This window comes from Kickxella alabastrina (assembly GCF_025024165.1).
Source record: "Kickxella alabastrina strain RSA 675 chromosome Unknown BX661scaffold_1, whole genome shotgun sequence".
NCBI lineage: Eukaryota > Fungi > Kickxellomycota > Kickxellomycetes > Kickxellales > Kickxellaceae > Kickxella > Kickxella alabastrina.
In genome coordinates this window covers 1,366,770-1,381,634 of record NW_026251472.1, presented here as the reverse complement: position 1 = coordinate 1,381,634, position 14,865 = coordinate 1,366,770, and the positions used below count along the sequence as shown (strand labels likewise).

The 14,865-nt window shown below is 52.1% G+C and overlaps 6 protein-coding genes across 6 annotated transcripts; 2 read left to right on the top strand and 4 right to left on the bottom strand.

Moving 5' to 3' along the window:
- Nucleotides 1–17: 17 nt before the first annotated feature.
- BX661DRAFT_138491 (endoribonuclease L-PSP) lies at nucleotides 18–404 on the bottom strand (the record flags this gene model as incomplete). Its single annotated transcript, XM_051532724.1, has 1 exon — nucleotides 18–404. The coding sequence occupies one exon, from the start codon at nucleotides 402–404 to the stop codon at nucleotides 18–20; it is 387 nt and encodes a 128-aa protein (XP_051395342.1).
- A 452-nt stretch (nucleotides 405–856) lies between these two features.
- Nucleotides 857–1,471, bottom strand: BX661DRAFT_168140 (DNA-directed RNA polymerase III, subunit Rpc31; the record flags this gene model as incomplete). The annotated part of the gene is made up of 1 exon (XM_051533398.1): nucleotides 857–1,471. One exon carries the CDS (start codon nucleotides 1,469–1,471, stop codon nucleotides 857–859), a length of 615 nt encoding a protein of 204 aa, XP_051395341.1.
- Nucleotides 1,472–1,543: 72 nt separating this feature from the next.
- Nucleotides 1,544–5,900, bottom strand: BX661DRAFT_175833 (eukaryotic membrane protein family-domain-containing protein). Its single transcript, XM_051534184.1, has one exon. The coding sequence runs from the start codon at nucleotides 5,796–5,798 to the stop codon at nucleotides 1,689–1,691; it is 4,110 nt and encodes a 1,369-aa protein (XP_051395340.1). The 5' UTR covers nucleotides 5,799–5,900; the 3' UTR covers nucleotides 1,544–1,688.
- Nucleotides 5,901–6,256: 356 nt separating this feature from the next.
- Nucleotides 6,257–7,855, top strand: BX661DRAFT_175831 (uncharacterized protein). The gene has a single exon (XM_051534183.1). It carries the CDS (start codon nucleotides 6,574–6,576, stop codon nucleotides 7,735–7,737), a length of 1,164 nt encoding a protein of 387 aa, XP_051395339.1. The 5' UTR covers nucleotides 6,257–6,573; the 3' UTR covers nucleotides 7,738–7,855.
- Nucleotides 7,856–9,373: 1,518 nt separating this feature from the next.
- On the bottom strand, nucleotides 9,374–10,690 carry BX661DRAFT_175829 (HAD-like domain-containing protein). The gene has a single exon (XM_051534182.1). It carries the CDS (start codon nucleotides 10,568–10,570, stop codon nucleotides 9,770–9,772), a length of 801 nt encoding a protein of 266 aa, XP_051395338.1. The 5' UTR covers nucleotides 10,571–10,690; the 3' UTR covers nucleotides 9,374–9,769.
- A 35-nt stretch (nucleotides 10,691–10,725) lies between these two features.
- On the top strand, nucleotides 10,726–14,785 carry BX661DRAFT_175827 (uncharacterized protein). Its single transcript, XM_051534181.1, has one exon. It carries the CDS (start codon nucleotides 10,895–10,897, stop codon nucleotides 14,636–14,638), a length of 3,744 nt encoding a protein of 1,247 aa, XP_051395337.1. The 5' UTR covers nucleotides 10,726–10,894; the 3' UTR covers nucleotides 14,639–14,785.
- The last annotated feature ends 80 nt before the right edge of the window (nucleotides 14,786–14,865 follow it).

The window sequence follows — 14,865 nt, the reverse complement described above, 5'->3', positions numbered from 1 at the left end:
CCCGGCGCTAAACAGAGTTAGAGCTTGGCAATGGCCTCGATCTCGACCTTGGCGTTCTTGGGCAGCTTGCCGACCTCAAACGCAGAGCGAGCGGGGGGAGCGGTGTGGAAGACCTTGGCATAAACCTCGTTCATGGCGGGCCACTCGTTGATATCGTCAAGGAAGCAGGTGGTCTTGACCACGTTGGCGATGCTGCTGCCGGCCTCGACCAGGATGGCCTCGAGGTTCTTCAGGACCTGCTCGGTCTGGCCAGTGATGTCCTGGGCCTCGATCTCACCGGACACCGGGTTGATTGGGATCTGGCCGGAGACGTAGACCATGTTGTTGGCGATGATGGCCTGCGAGTACGGGCCGAGGGCGGCGGGCGCATTGGTGGTGGAGACGACTTGACGAGGGGACGACATTTTGCGAATTTGAATTTGAATTGTGGATTTGGCTAAAAGAGAGAGACGAGGGGCGGTCTGCGCCATGAATGTGCGAGCGAACATACTTTTATACTCCAAGTGACACACCTAATCGACTGATCAAAAATAGAAAGAAAAAGAGAAGGGTTGGGGGAAGAAAACGAATTGAAATAGGTGCTAGCGACAGGTCTGGACCACGGAACTGCAATTTTTATTTTTTAAAGATTTTTTGATTCTGCCAGTGGCGACAAATGATGCACTGAGGATATGCACTGAATAAAAGAATGAGACTACAGATATCTGTTCCGCAGGTTGAGGATTTGTTACAGTGCGGTCTGCATGCAAAAAGTGCACCATTTAATTGAAGCATGCGTATTTTTATTTGTCTAATATGTCTGAAGGAGGGAAGGCCAGCGCTCTCTGCCCACAGATTGAAAAAGAAAAAGTCTCGTTTAATAATCGCCTCCGCCGTCATCATCATCAATGTCGCCACCATCGTCCTCCTCACCGTTATCAAAGTAAGAGTCCATGTAATCATTCCCTTCCTCCTCATCCTCCTCCTCCTCTCCCTCCAGCTCAAGCTCCTCGTCATCCTCCTTACCGCTCTTGTCCGAATCTGAATCGTCGTCCTTGGCATTCCTGAGCGCCGCCATAACACTCGCATTGTCATCAACAGCGGCCCTGGCCTTCTTTGTGCGCTTCTTTAGCAGCACCGAGTGCAGCTCCTCAGGAAACAGATTTATGTCTGTCTTAAGCTCCTTCAGCGATTTCGGCGCCTCGTCAGCCTTGAGGTACCTGTCAGAGTACCGCTCGACATCCGGCGGCGATAGTGGCGGCTTGAGGTAGAACACCGATGACCTGACCTCCTGCTGAAATTCCTCCATGAGCCGTGCAACGTTGGCCTCCTCCTTGCTGGGTGCTCTGTTCGGCTGGAACTCGTATTCGGGGAACAGCGGCTGGGCGGCTGTTGAATCAGTCTTGCCAAACTTTGTGCTGCGCATGAGCTCAGTGTGCAGCCCGCTCATTTCGCGCCTGCCGCCATTTCCCCTGCCGCGTCCTCGAGACATTGTATAAATATGTGAGCAAAAAAGGGTGGGGAAATGCTTTATGTGCAAAAGGAAGGGGGAAAATAACAACACGAGAAAAATTTGTAATTGAAAAAATTATCAATAAAAAATGTCGCAAAAATAATATATTTTATAAGCTAAATCCAATAAGAGTTTGGGAAATTAAACGTGGCCTGAGGTTTTGTCTGCTTTAAATTACCTGCTGGCACACGCGCGCTCAGGGGATGCGGCTCTTGAACAGCGAGTAGCGCTCGATGTTGTCCAGGGTCCACTTTGGCCGCTGCTTCTCCCACTCCTTCTCGCTCTTCTCCCTACCAATCAGCTTGCCGACCTCGGTGAACGAGTCATGGTCACTTTTTTTGGTCAGGTCGTCGTACTGCTTCAGATTGGCTGTGTCCTGGTCCGTGCCCTTGCACTCGGCTGTTCGGCGCTCAAACTCGCGGAACCGGCTCCACGCAAAGTGCATCAGCCGGTTTCCAAATGCGAGCTTAATCCACACTACCAGTGCGTAGACAATCAGCACCGTGGCAATCCAGCCGAGCACGTCCAGTGCCACCCACCCAGCGGACATTGTTGGCTTCAGCGCGTAGTCATGCTGTGCGGATGGCCTGAACACATCTAGCAGCGACGTAACCAGAGTGCTGAACCAGGTCACTGCCGTGCTCGGATGCAGGATGGCATATCCCACCTTCGAGAACACGTCCACCGTCAGAACGCTCGCAATCAGACTGCAGGTGGAAAGCACCACGCGAATCGCAATGCCCAAAAGAGGCACTGCTGTCAGACAGCCAACCAGCCAAAATACATTGGACATGTCTGCTGTTGCAGTCGCTGACTGGGTAGGCGCGCTGTTGTGCTGCAGCCGCGACGACTGCATCATAATGTGGGCGACCTGCATCAGCATGAGCATAATCATGCAGGCAATTGGCATCGGCGACAGACCGAGGCGGCGGGCAACGCGCGATGACTGCTCTACAAACAGTTGCGGGCGAGTGACCGACTGCACACGCTGGTGCTCGCATTGGCGGCTAAAGCTATTCGCATGTGCGGACAACGATGAGCGGCCCTCCACATCGGAGGCACAGCGCTCGCCACTCTGTGAACCGGCGCTGTTGCCATCGTTGTCTTTGTCCTTGTTGTCAATCGTCTCTGAAAGGAGGTTTCCTTGCACCCAAGCATAAAGTTTGAGTGCCGCGTGCACAAGTATCGACGACGAGCGGGACCGAGTAAGGGCGCTGCGCGTAGGGCGTGTATATTCTGAAATCGAGTTGTCCTGCGACTCGTAGTTGTCCGCGCTGGACCTCCCAATCTTCTCGTCAGCGGAAGAGGCTGCGCTGTCGACGCCATTCCGAGGTAGCAGTGGCACTCCCCGCACTCTGGCACCCGGCTTGGAGCATGCGAGGTCGCGCGACAGAATGTCGATGTAGTGCGAGTATATCTCTGGCCGGATCCAGTTAAGCTTGGTGATAAACGCGTGCTTGATCCAGTCGATGAGAAGCTCCGTCCCAAGAACCATCAGAACCGGAGTAACGATTCGGTTGACCAGTGGGATTGAAACCCAGGCAGGAACGAGCGGCCCAAACGCTGATGGGGTAGCCGAGTCGAACGACACGGGTGGCTGGGCGGTTGGAAGCACAGCGCCCGCATTTCCCGGAGTCGTTGCCGTCGGCGATGAAGAGGCAAACAGCGGCGATATTCCGGTGCCCGAGAGCTCGGCCAGGTTGCGCAGAATGATGATAAACAAGAAAACGATCTCCTGAAAGCGCTCGACAATATCGGCGCAGGCGACCTGGAACAGCATCTCCTTCTCCCACTTCTTGAATACGTTGCTCTTGATCTCGACAAACTGGTTCGAAATGAGCAAGGAGAGAAGTTGGTCGCTGTAAGCATTGACGGCTACGTTCAACGTGATCACTTGGTAGAACAGCACCAGTGTATGCACAAGCATGTACAGCTGCGCCAGCGCAAAGTATCCGGCGCCACTCTTCCAGCGCTGTGACCGCGGGTCAGTGACTGTCGACTGGAGCGCGTCGAGAATATCGTAGCCAAAAGATGACAGCAGCCGGTCAAATATGTCCAGGGCGCTAAAAATAAAGTACAACTTGAGTGAGCTCTGCGCTCGGATTCCGTGGTACATCTGCGCGGCGTCGATTCGGCACAGAACAACGCATGTGATTATGAGCAGCAGCCCGCGGTAAAAGTCAAACAGCTGCGCCGGCGAGAGCCAACGCATCATGCTCCCGCCGGTTGCTGCCAACCGGCTTGAGTCGACGGCGGCGCAGCCGCTGAGACGCGCGACCCATTGCTGCATCCGTCGCCCTATTGACACAAGCCGCTCGCGCCATCTGGCTGGCAGCGTGCACAGGGCAACCTGGACCAACGCTGATTCGCAAGCGCTCTCGACAATGGCTGGCAGCTCCGACAGCACTGCCATCGCTAATGTGAACGCCGCGTGGACAAACTTTGCGGGCAAAATGGAAAACACGTATATCAGCGCATCAAAGCAGATTGCGATACCGAACCACAGCAGCTTCTCGACATTCCACGGCACACGCAGAAACTGGTAAACGCGCTTCCGCTTCAAGTGGATATTGGGGTCAAACTCGCTCGACTGGAGTTCAGACACGTACTGATCCCACAGCGAGGTTGTGCTGTCGAGGTACAGTGCGGGAACAGCCACTTCGCCGTCGTCAGTGGACGGCCGCTGGCTCCAAGGCTCCATGAATGCTTCTAATTTTGGAAATCCAGTAGTCTCGTTGCTGCTTTGAGAATTTGTGTTTGCGGGCGCTTCCTCAGCCCAACCATTATGCTGATTTTGAGAGTTGCTGCCCGCGCCGCTCCCTGCGTCGGTGCCAGTGTCGTCGCCGTTATGTCGCGGCGGGCCTTTGAGTGTGATTGTCATTTTCTCGTCGTCGTCTTTGCTGCTATTGCTGCTGATACTGCCGCCACCGTCTAATCTCGTTCTTAATGAAAAATCCCTAAAATTAATGTCACTGTGTCGGCTGACCGATTGCAAGTTGCGCAAGGCCTCTGCAATAGCCGCAGATGAGTAGCTGTAACGCTTATGGGGAGACTCGGCAGATATAGTGCTCCAGCATGCACTACTCCTCGCACTGCTGGCGACACTGGAACCACCAGAACGGCTGCGGGGCAACGGGCCGTCTTGAGCGGAATTATATTGTGCGCCCATCAGAACAGTCGGCCTGCCTTGGGCGTCGCCGGTCTCAGGGTAGCCTTCCTCAGTCAATGACGGTGACAGCAGAGCCACAGGCTCACCCGAATTGATGTTAATGTCGGGAGTCCCTGCATGGCGCAGCCGGATAGATGTGCGTCGACGCAGCCCGTCAACCCCTACTTGCGGTGGCATGCGTGTCTCGGCGGTGTCTTCGGGCAGCGTATTGAGTGAGCTAGGCACGACAATCGACAGGGCCTGCAGTTGTGACATCCGGTGCTGTTGGCGTGCCTGGAAGTCGTCTTGATCGCCAGCATTGTAGCCGCCGCTAACAATACTGCTTCGCTTGCTGAAGCTACTGCGCGCATTGCCTGGGGCACCCTTCAGCATCGTAGGGAAGGAGGCTAGTAAGCCTGGGGAAGCGACAAATTCGCGCCGAGCCTGCTTGGCAAGGCTGTGCCCGCTGTTGCTGCTATTGACGCTGATGTTGTCGCTAGAAACACTAATCGATCGCATTATGCGGGTGATGTTGAGAGTGGGGCACGAAATAACTCGTGCGTGGCTGGACGAGAACCGCCGTGCCCTGCGAAGCTGCTCCTCGCTCCACATGGGCTTTGCATAACCGCCTGTGTCATCCATATACTCGTCGGACAAGCCGTGCATTGCTTTCATATCCTTGCCAAAGTGACGACCCAGTGCGGCGTGCTGGTAGCTACCCAAGCTCATGCGCTTTTGAGCTGCCGACACTGCCGATGAGTCGTGTTTAGCGACCCGCGACTGGGGTCTCTGCGGCGAATACCCGGGACCCAGGAGCAAGCTGGACCTCCGTCTCTGGCGCTGGTGGTAGTGATAGCTCTGGAAGGACTGTCGGTTCAACTCGCGCGACTGTCGCTGTGACACTGATGACGCCGGCGATGGCAGTGTCGGTGATGTCGGCGAGGTCATCTCCAAATAGGGCATCGGCGTAAAGTATGGGCGGTCAGGCGCATTGGACATGCATTGCGTGTCAGCAGAGTCTCCATCCTCGCCAAAGACCATGCTACCACTTCTGCTGCTGCCGCTGCCTCCAACCAGCTGCGCGTATGCTTGTTGCTTCATAGCATGTGATATGTCCAGCACATTGGCGCTGTGCGAGTACCGCTTGCTGGCAACCATGCTGTGTTGCCGGTTTGTACGAGCGCGTGAAGTAGAGATAAAAAGGGGTGCAAATAAGTGAATAAATAATAATAATAATAATAATAATAATAATAATAATAAAGTGCAAAGAATTGGCAAAAGGTGAGACAGACTGCAAAGGGCCAAAGAAACAAGAAACAAGAAAAGGGAAATCGTTTTAGAAAAGGGGAGCTTGCGGAGTGCAGATTATAAAAACTGGAAAAACGTCGCCAATGGAGCCACAGACAGAAATAAAAAATAAATAAAAGGAAAATAAAGGGATGGAAGCCAAGCGAAGAGGAGGAAAGGCAGAACGGGACAGTCCGGCTGGCTGTGTCATATTTGCCAAACAAAAAAATTAAAAGTGCGGGGGGAAGTGTAGGCGCAAACAGGTCGGAAAAAAGTGAAAGGTCACAAAAAACATCTCACAATGCCATTATTTGGGAGCAATTGTATTTCTTTATCCATACTTTAATTTGGACAATTGCGCGTTGCCACAGTTCTCAGAAGAGGCGTTCACCCATACAATTGTTGGGTTCTTCTTGAGAACAATATACGTGCTTGATGCGCGTTCAATCCTCCTCATCTATATTTGTATCTATATAAAATTCCCCTTGTGAAGCTACCAATAGCCGGTCCCAACAATTTCTCACCCATCTCGTCTTCTCGTTCGAGTTTCTATTTTTGACTGTTTTTTGCTTCATTGTTCAACGAATAATAACCTGCGCTCTTTCCTCCCGATATTCTAGACTTTTGTTCATAGACCACCGACACAATGGTCCAGCAGTCTTGGCCGCATGAGCAGCAGCAGCAAACGGCGTTTCGCAAGGCGGAGAAAAAGTACAAGCGTCTAGCCCAGCCGGCGGACCTCAGCGACGTCGTCGACTTTAGCACCATCGATGGCTCCCCGGACAAAACAGCCGGTGTAAGCAGAATCTATCTGACCGAAGATCTGGCAACGCCGCCGTCGTTGCCATTTGAAGCATACCGCCAAAAGCAACCGCCGGCCTATGTGCTGGATAATCACCCCGGTCTGGTTGTCATTCCGGACGCTCTGACCAACGAGGCCCAGCGCTGGCTCGCACGCAAATGCCTTTGCGACTGCACGCGGCCTCCCAACCGCACAAACCTCGACCCGTTCTTTGAATTGCCTGCAGAGCCGCTGTTTGCTTTGGCGTTTCCTCGATCGGCTACATATGGCCAGAGCAGTGCGCCCGATTGCTCTTTGATGGATCCTGAGGCCTGTGCTGTGCCTGGTCGCCTCAAAACAATCAGAAGCCGCGCCGAAACCAACAGCGTGCACGCCAAAGTGACTGTGCCCAAGACAAAGTTTTACACACAGTCGGAATCACCGATGGGTCTCCTGGACCGCCTTCGGTGGTGCACATTGGGCCAGCAATATAACTGGACGACCAAAGAATATGACCTAGGAACTTGCGCGTTTGATTCTGATTTAGACAGTGTGATGAAGTCGATAGCCGAGACAATCACGCAGCCAGCCGCCTCGGACAGTCAGATGCCGTTTTTGGCGAGCGGTTGTGAGAAGAGTGCGTTTGTCAGCCAGGCCGGGATTATCAACTACTATGACCAGGGCGCAACCATGGCCGGCCATGTGGATAAGACTGAGGAGAACATGGACGCGCCGCTGATCTCAATGTGCATTGGCCTCTCTTGCATCTACTTGATTGGTGGATTAACCAGAGACACCGAGCCCACTGCGCTGATTCTTCGCAGTGGAGATATTCTGGCCATGTGCGGAGCGTCGCGCCTCGCCTTCCATGGCGTGCCAAAAGTGCTTCCAGGCACATCGCCAGCGTATTTGACCAAGCCAGCAGCTGGTATTAATGATGTTGGCGCGGAAGGATATTCAGAATGGCAGCATTTTGCTGCGTACTTGGAAACACACAGAATCAACTGCAATGCGCGCAAATGCTCTTAATGGCAATTTAATAGTAATATTTTCATTTGTAGTGCGAATTGACTCTGCATGCGAATTGCTATTCTGCTTGTTTACCCGGTTTTCGGCATTTGGCGTGCACTGCAGTTGCATTGTTGGCATTGTAATATATATATGCATTTATTGGTTCTATTTAATACAAACAAAGTGCCTCGCGCCAATACTGCAAATCATTATCCAGGGCACACGGCTGTATTTGATTCAGTGCCTCTGTCAAATCATCCGCATCCATATTATGCGCCTCGCCACGCAAATCCCCTTCTACTTGCGCTGTCAGTTCTTCCAGAATGTATAGCACCGACTCATCGCACTTGATAAGGTCTTTGGTAAACGGCAGCTTGTCCGCGTAAGCCTCACACTCCTCTTTTATATTTTTTAGATAAGGGGTTCCGCTGTCCTGTATGATGGCGTAGATAACCAACAGAATGTTGTGCGCGCCAATTAGTGTCTCTCGCCGCGGATCGCGCACGTTCGGAGGCAGCCAATTGTACGGGTACCCGCAACTCAAGTTGCTGTCATCCAGTATGTCGTTTGATTCGAGCTGCCTGTACTCGCGGTTGAGATCGAATATTGCCTGCAGGGCACCATATAGAATGCGAACGCGCGTTCGCCGGGATATTTTAGATTCTGGACAGTCGCCGCAGGTGCATCCGTATTCTTCTTTTATAGAAATGAATTGTACGGGAATGTCAATAAAGGGTATGGCCATTTGCATAAGTAAAACAATTTTAATTAATGAAGTGAAAGTGAAAATTTTATTTGACTAAATGAAAAGATGGAGTCGAGTTTGAATTGTTTGGAGCACTTGGTTACCCCGGGTGCTCGCTCTTATATACCCGTGGGTCTATAAACAGGGAGGCTGCAATTGGGACGGAGCAAATTAAATTCGAGCATCACGCTCCAAAATAATGCCGATATATTCCTTCTGTTACAAAAAATTAATTAGCATTAGAAAGTGCCGATTTTCGGCCTTTATAATTGCCGACATGTTTTTCTGTTTACTGAAAATTTTAAACAAATTCAAGACTCGATGTTGGCTGCCATTTGCCCTGTGTATTCACAGAGCTTCAATCTTGTCTTGGATGCGAGCAAAAAATTGAGCTGCACATTTGTAATTTTTTTGCAGCTCACTGAAGCAATAGTAAAGTCGAACCCTAGTGGTGCCTTTAAGTTGAGTATACTCGGTGATACTGATTATTTTTAAATTGTAAATTTTGGTGAGTGGAAAAATCCTCAATAAAGCAAAATGATTATCTTTGCGTTTGGAGATTCCGATTCTGAATAATTGGAAAGTCGATGTGATAGTCGTATTGTGAATTCCGATTATGCGCTACATAAAGAAGCCCCAAACGTAAAAAGAATCATTCGATCATTAAAGTTTATTGCTTTTTGTATATTGACACAAGCCATTTTGCACACATGTACACATTAAAACTGAAATATGCTTTTAAAATAAAAGATTCAACCTCATCACCACATGTGCCACCATGTGTTTCAACTGGTTTTTTTTCGATTTTAATCGTGAATCATCAACAATGTGTCGGGATTCACACCTCGGATGAAACAGTTGTATATTTTCTTTTTGCCGACAAACACATTAAATTCTCCAATTGAGTCCTTGACCCTTTAATAATAAATTTATTTTTTGAAAAAAAGCAAGATAAAAAAGCTAAGCAACTAAGAATATCGAAAGACTACATTACAGAATGCAGGCAGATCAAGAAAAAACCCTATTGTACAATTGCTATTGCCGACCAAAGCCTGACAACCATTTCGGGCGCTCAAACAGGTAATATGTGCAAATGAAGCCTGCTGCTGCAGCAAGTTGAAAATTTCACAGTTAAAGTCCTGAGTTAATCGTCCCCAAACCCAATAATGCCAATATAGATAGATAGAAAGGAGGCATCTGTGTTGGCCAAAAATTCAATTGCATCCCCCTTTTCAACCATATATATATAAAACCAGCGGATTGATACAACACAGCAAAGTGTAATCCTTCAGATACTAATTCGTGTTAAAAATAATCCAGCTCAGAATTACCAGTTATCGTCATGTCAGCCTCAAACCCTCCAGCGAGTTTCTCGATCAAACCGTCAATCTGGTCCACTGATATGTGCGCCTTGTCTTCAAAGACTCTGTTATAGCTGTATCTCAGCAGCGCCGACACACTGCCCGCACGCACTCCGCACAGGAGGTCGTCCAGATGGTCGCCGACCATCATCAGCTCATGCGGCGAAATTCCCCACGTCTGGCTGATATGAAGCAGGGCGTGCGGCTGCGGCTTTGTCGGCACAAAGCTGCGGTCGAGCACAGGGTCAAATGCAAACAGCTTCCACTGCTCCTCGGGCTGCCTGGTAACAACTTGGTGAAGGAAATGCTCGGCGGCCTTCTCGTTATTTCTAGTGATGATAGCGATGGGCATTTCGTTGTCGTGCAAGAACTGCAGCAGCTCGACCAGGCCCGGGGACAGCTCCATACTGCCCATTGCCTCGGTTTCGACCTCCAATATGCGTTGTTCGGCCAGTACGCGGGCCTCTCCCTCCAGACACTCATCGACGTACTCCAAGATTCCCATTTTTCTGGGCACGCCCAGCTCCTTGTGCAGCCGGACCAAGTGCTCGGTCATTGGGGTGGCTAGCGTGCCGTCCATGTCAAAAACAACGCCACGGATGCGCAGTGCCGAGGGGTTAGTGGCGGCTGCGGCCTTTGTTGATGAGGCATAGAAGACCATCGCCGGTGTTTTATTTGCAAAGTGTATCAGGCGTGTTGATTGGTTTGAGAAGTAGCTGGTGATGTTCAGGGCGCGTTTAAGCATGGGCCCAGTGCTGCTGGATGTAAAAAAAAACTGCGAAAATTTATGACAGTGAAATATTTTCAGAGCAAAAATAATAAATAAACAATTGGGAGAAAGAGTGCATATGACGCAAAAAAACAGAAAATTTTGATCAGAAATTGCGACTTTTCATTTTTATTTTTTCTCCTTTGTCGGTTTCGGTTTATAAAACAAACTACCATTTGGATTTGACAAATTCAACGAAATTTTCTTCTCTTTTCTTATTGACAACCACTCTTTCTTATTACAAATCATACTTGCACGCCGGTCTCGCCACACAACAACTTGCAACCGTAACCCCAAACTATGTCCTTTATAGAGCTGCCTGACTCGTGGCCCACAGGCGAAGAGACCGCGGACAGCAACAGGCTTTTGAGCAAGGTCAAAACTGGTGTCTTCACCAACAAAACGCACCACCCGCCCACTCCATACGTTTTTTATGTCGCCAATATCGCACAGCGCACCACCATTATGAATACGATTACCAAAAACGGCGGCAGAACGCTTTCATCTCTCACGCCCGAGGGTGCGGACTTTATAATCGACTTTGGGAACGAGCACTCGCACTCAAAAACCAACGTTGGCACGCCCGTGTGCCTCCCAAAGTTTATTACCGAGTGTCTCGCGGCCAACCGCATTCTTGACGCTCGGCACTATAGCATCGAGAGACCCAGATCGAGCCCCAGCAGGTCTGGCAGCGATATCAAGGCACCGGCTAGCGATTTGCGGCCGATAGCTCACAATGTGCACGCTGGAGAGGACATGGACATAGAGGACCGCTACGTTGACGAGATGCTGTCTTCACAATCACGCAGCATTGCAGAATACCGAGGCCTCGCAGTTGACAGTCCAGGGTCTCAGAGCACCTTCAGCATGGCAATCAGTGACAGCGACTATAGGGTGAAGAGACATCTCGACTCAACTAGCAGAGACATCAGCAGCATGTCTGTTGACGAAGCGCTGAGTCGGTCTCGTTCCGAGTCTCGGATCGATCAATCGAGGCCCATAAAGCCACTCCGGGCGGCCAGCGTCTGGCGGAGAGAGCTTCCGCAGTCACCCCAGCAGCCGCTGCCGACACAGTTTTCACCCGCCCCCTCAACCAGTCCGTCGCTCTGCTTCGAGAATACCAACCGTCCGCCTAAGAGAGTAGCGCTAGTCTCCAGCGCCTCAAAGTCGTTCAAGGCAGCGCGCGACTTTTTCGAGTCCTCATCGCCGGTGCTCAACGGGTCTCCCACATTCTCGCAGAAATTTCTGTCTCCGGTCGCTGCGCGCAGCAGGTCAGTCAACAGCAGCAACGGCAACAGATGCGGCAATGCCAGTGGGAGCAGAAGCATAAGCACGGGCGCCATGAGCCATTCTAAAGTACCGCCCCTGCAACTGTCTCTGCTGCACATGGATACACAAATGGAGGACCAAAAAGGCTTGTCGGATCTGGAAAACATGGAGAGCACGCCGCCGATAGCATCAAGCCCCGAGCTCATGATGCCAGAGTCAGAGCGGTCTGCACTGTGTCTAAGCAACCCCGACGAGGGCCCACCATTTCAATCGCCAGGTCAGTCAGTTAGAAACACCCCTGCGAGAAAGTTTTTTGATACCAACACCAATTTCAACAAGGACATGTCGGACGACGACTACCCGGACCCAGCCCAATTACTAGCCGATCGCCGCAATCCGCCCAAGTCAATGTCTCCAGAACTGGGAGTCTCTGAGTCGCTCCCACACAAAACACCTGCCAACAGCCCCGACGATGCTGTCCAGTCAGAGGCAGATGTTGAGACCAACGGCGAAGAGGTACTGGAAGAGGCGTTGGCTCTGGAGCATGAGCTGGTCTCTACATGCCCAAAGCTCGGGAAGCGCAGGCGTACCACGCACGGCACAGAGGGATACGACCAGCAGGCCCTGCCGGTCGTGATCGACAAGCAGCACAATATGGTTATCTCTGCAGAACCCGAGCAGACAGCACCCTCCATTCCTGGGACACACCAAGCGCCTACGCCCGCACCCCGCTCGCACAGCCTCGACTCTATGATTACACCGATTAGCCGCAGGGTGAGGAGGAGTTCAATCCGGGGCAGAGCGTGGCCATCTGCCAAGCGCATACGGATGAGTGCGGCCGATTCTCCGGATATCAGCGACGGCATAACGGCACCCCTATCTGCCCCCGCAGCAACAGCGAACGTATCGGCATCGGCCTTGGGGGATGAGGCCGGCCACCGTAGCTTACCGCAGACAACCTTTGGTCCCAGGCAGCCGGCTGAATTCACCTCGCCGACGAAAATGCCTGTTTCAGAAGATGGACAGCTTCCGATGGCCGAGCAAGCACCAGTGGTTGTCGCGTCGCAGTCATCGCAGTCACCGAGCCACCCGGCCACTAGCCAGAACGCACCACAGTTGCTGAGCCTGGGCACCTCAAACCACGTCACACACGTTTCGCAGACTCCAGAGATGCCCAGTCTGCCGTCTACATTCTCCTCAGAGCGTAATGCAGACTCGTCAGTTGTATTGGCTGCTCTTTTGGGCAACTCCAATCCGCCCACGCCGGCTGTCAGCCGCATGTCAGATATTCAACACCAGGAGGCCATCGCCGAGGTCGATTCGAATGCAGAGGCTGAAGTTGGTAGCGAGTCTAGCCACGAGTGCGCAAGCAAAGTGCAATCTGATGTTGAATCCCCGGCTCCTGCTGCGCTAGCTGAGTCATCCGAGGATGAGCGGTGCGATGTCGAAGATGTTGGGCCCGATGCCGACAACAACGCTTCCCCAGTTCCTGCCGCGCTGGCTGGGCCATCTGAGGATGAGCAGAGGGACACGGAAAATAAGGAGGAGGCGGGTGCTACGGACGCTGGGGATGTCGGAGATGCCGCGGTCAATCAGGTCGCTGCGCTTGGCAGGGACGGCGGCACTGCCGTTGTCGAGGAGTTTGACGTTGAAAAGTCTGCATACAAGTCAGGGGACAGCAAGAGCGGAGCGTCAGAACACACCAAAGATGCTGTGCTTCAAGCCGAGGAAACGCCGGCCGAGTATTTATCCAGAACGACCACTGGCTCTGGCTCTGTTGCTGACATCGAATCAATTGCTGACTCCGAGCCCCAAATGACCGAAGGCGACGCCAATGATTCATCGACCACAACACCATTGAAGACCCAGTCTGACGCGCTGGGTTCTGGTTTGCCGAGCCCACATGCTCTTGGCACAGCGGATAAGCCCAGCGAGGGCTTGTCGCCTGCACACGTAGTGGACGTGCAGGCTGGCTATGCGCCAGAGGAGAGCAGTGGGTCGGGTAAATTAATTCCCAAGCCTGTGGTTAATGCAGATGGCGGGGACTGGTGGATTGAGGACACGGAGGTTCTCTTGGACGAGCACACGGGCAGGCTGAAAAGAGACATGCGTTCGCTCTCACCATACGCAAGCCCCGGCATGCAAAGTCAATCTGCAATAAGCACCCGGGAATTCACTCGACTGGACGACAGCGCCAAACGAGTTGTCCGGAAGTCTGATTTGACGGCGCAGCCGCAGCTGCAGCCCAGCCGACAGCGCAGAATATCTACGGGCCGTCGCATGTCGGTATGCGAGCGGCTGTTGGAGCTGCACCAGGCGAGCAACGGTGGTGTGGGCAATGGCCTGGGCGATAATGAGGCGCGGCCATCAGCCTTTGAAATGGCCCCACCATCAGCGGCGCCGTCACCCTCTCGCCGGGCGTCGATCAGCGGGACAATCCGTGCGTTTGGTGGCGGTGAGCCCGAGATCGACGACATTGATCGTCTTAGGTATATGGGACGGGTCAAGGGCTTGATCGAGGGAGGCAGTATATCGGCCAAGGAGGCGCTGCAGGTGCTGTATTTCTGCACCGGCGACTGGGTAAATGCGCGCAGGTATATTGCTGAGGGGGCGGCGGCGATACCCGAAGACTGTCTGTGGAACGCGCAGGACGATGAAACGCTGCTTCAGGGATTGAGCATGCGCAAAATGAAGGAGCTGCGTGAGCGCAGAGGAAATGTCGAGGTTTACCGGCGTCTCCAGTTCCTGAACACCTTCCACGGATCTGGCACGTAGCGAGATTTTTATTGCGTGGCTTTAATATTGATGTTATTGTATAAAAAATATATATGCTATCGATTAACTCGAATGTTTTTCGAGTGGGGGGTATGGCGCTTTAAACCCTTTAAAGGTCCATAGGGATAGTCTTATTTTTCTCTGAAGAGCCCATCAACTTTAATCATTTGTATGCTCCATATACTTCTGCTTTACAACACAGCAAAATTCGTTTGACTCGGAGGCTG

Excerpts from the sequence above, each read along its gene's own strand:
- BX661DRAFT_175827 (XM_051534181.1), top strand. The coding sequence starts at position 10,895 with ATGTCCTTTATAGAGCTGCCTGACTCGTGGCCCACAGGCGAAGAGACC.
- BX661DRAFT_175829 (XM_051534182.1), bottom strand. The coding sequence starts at position 10,570 with ATGCTTAAACGCGCCCTGAACATCACCAGCTACTTCTCAAACCAATCA.
- BX661DRAFT_175833 (XM_051534184.1), bottom strand. The coding sequence starts at position 5,798 with ATGGTTGCCAGCAAGCGGTACTCGCACAGCGCCAATGTGCTGGACATA.
- BX661DRAFT_175831 (XM_051534183.1), top strand. The coding sequence starts at position 6,574 with ATGGTCCAGCAGTCTTGGCCGCATGAGCAGCAGCAGCAAACGGCGTTT.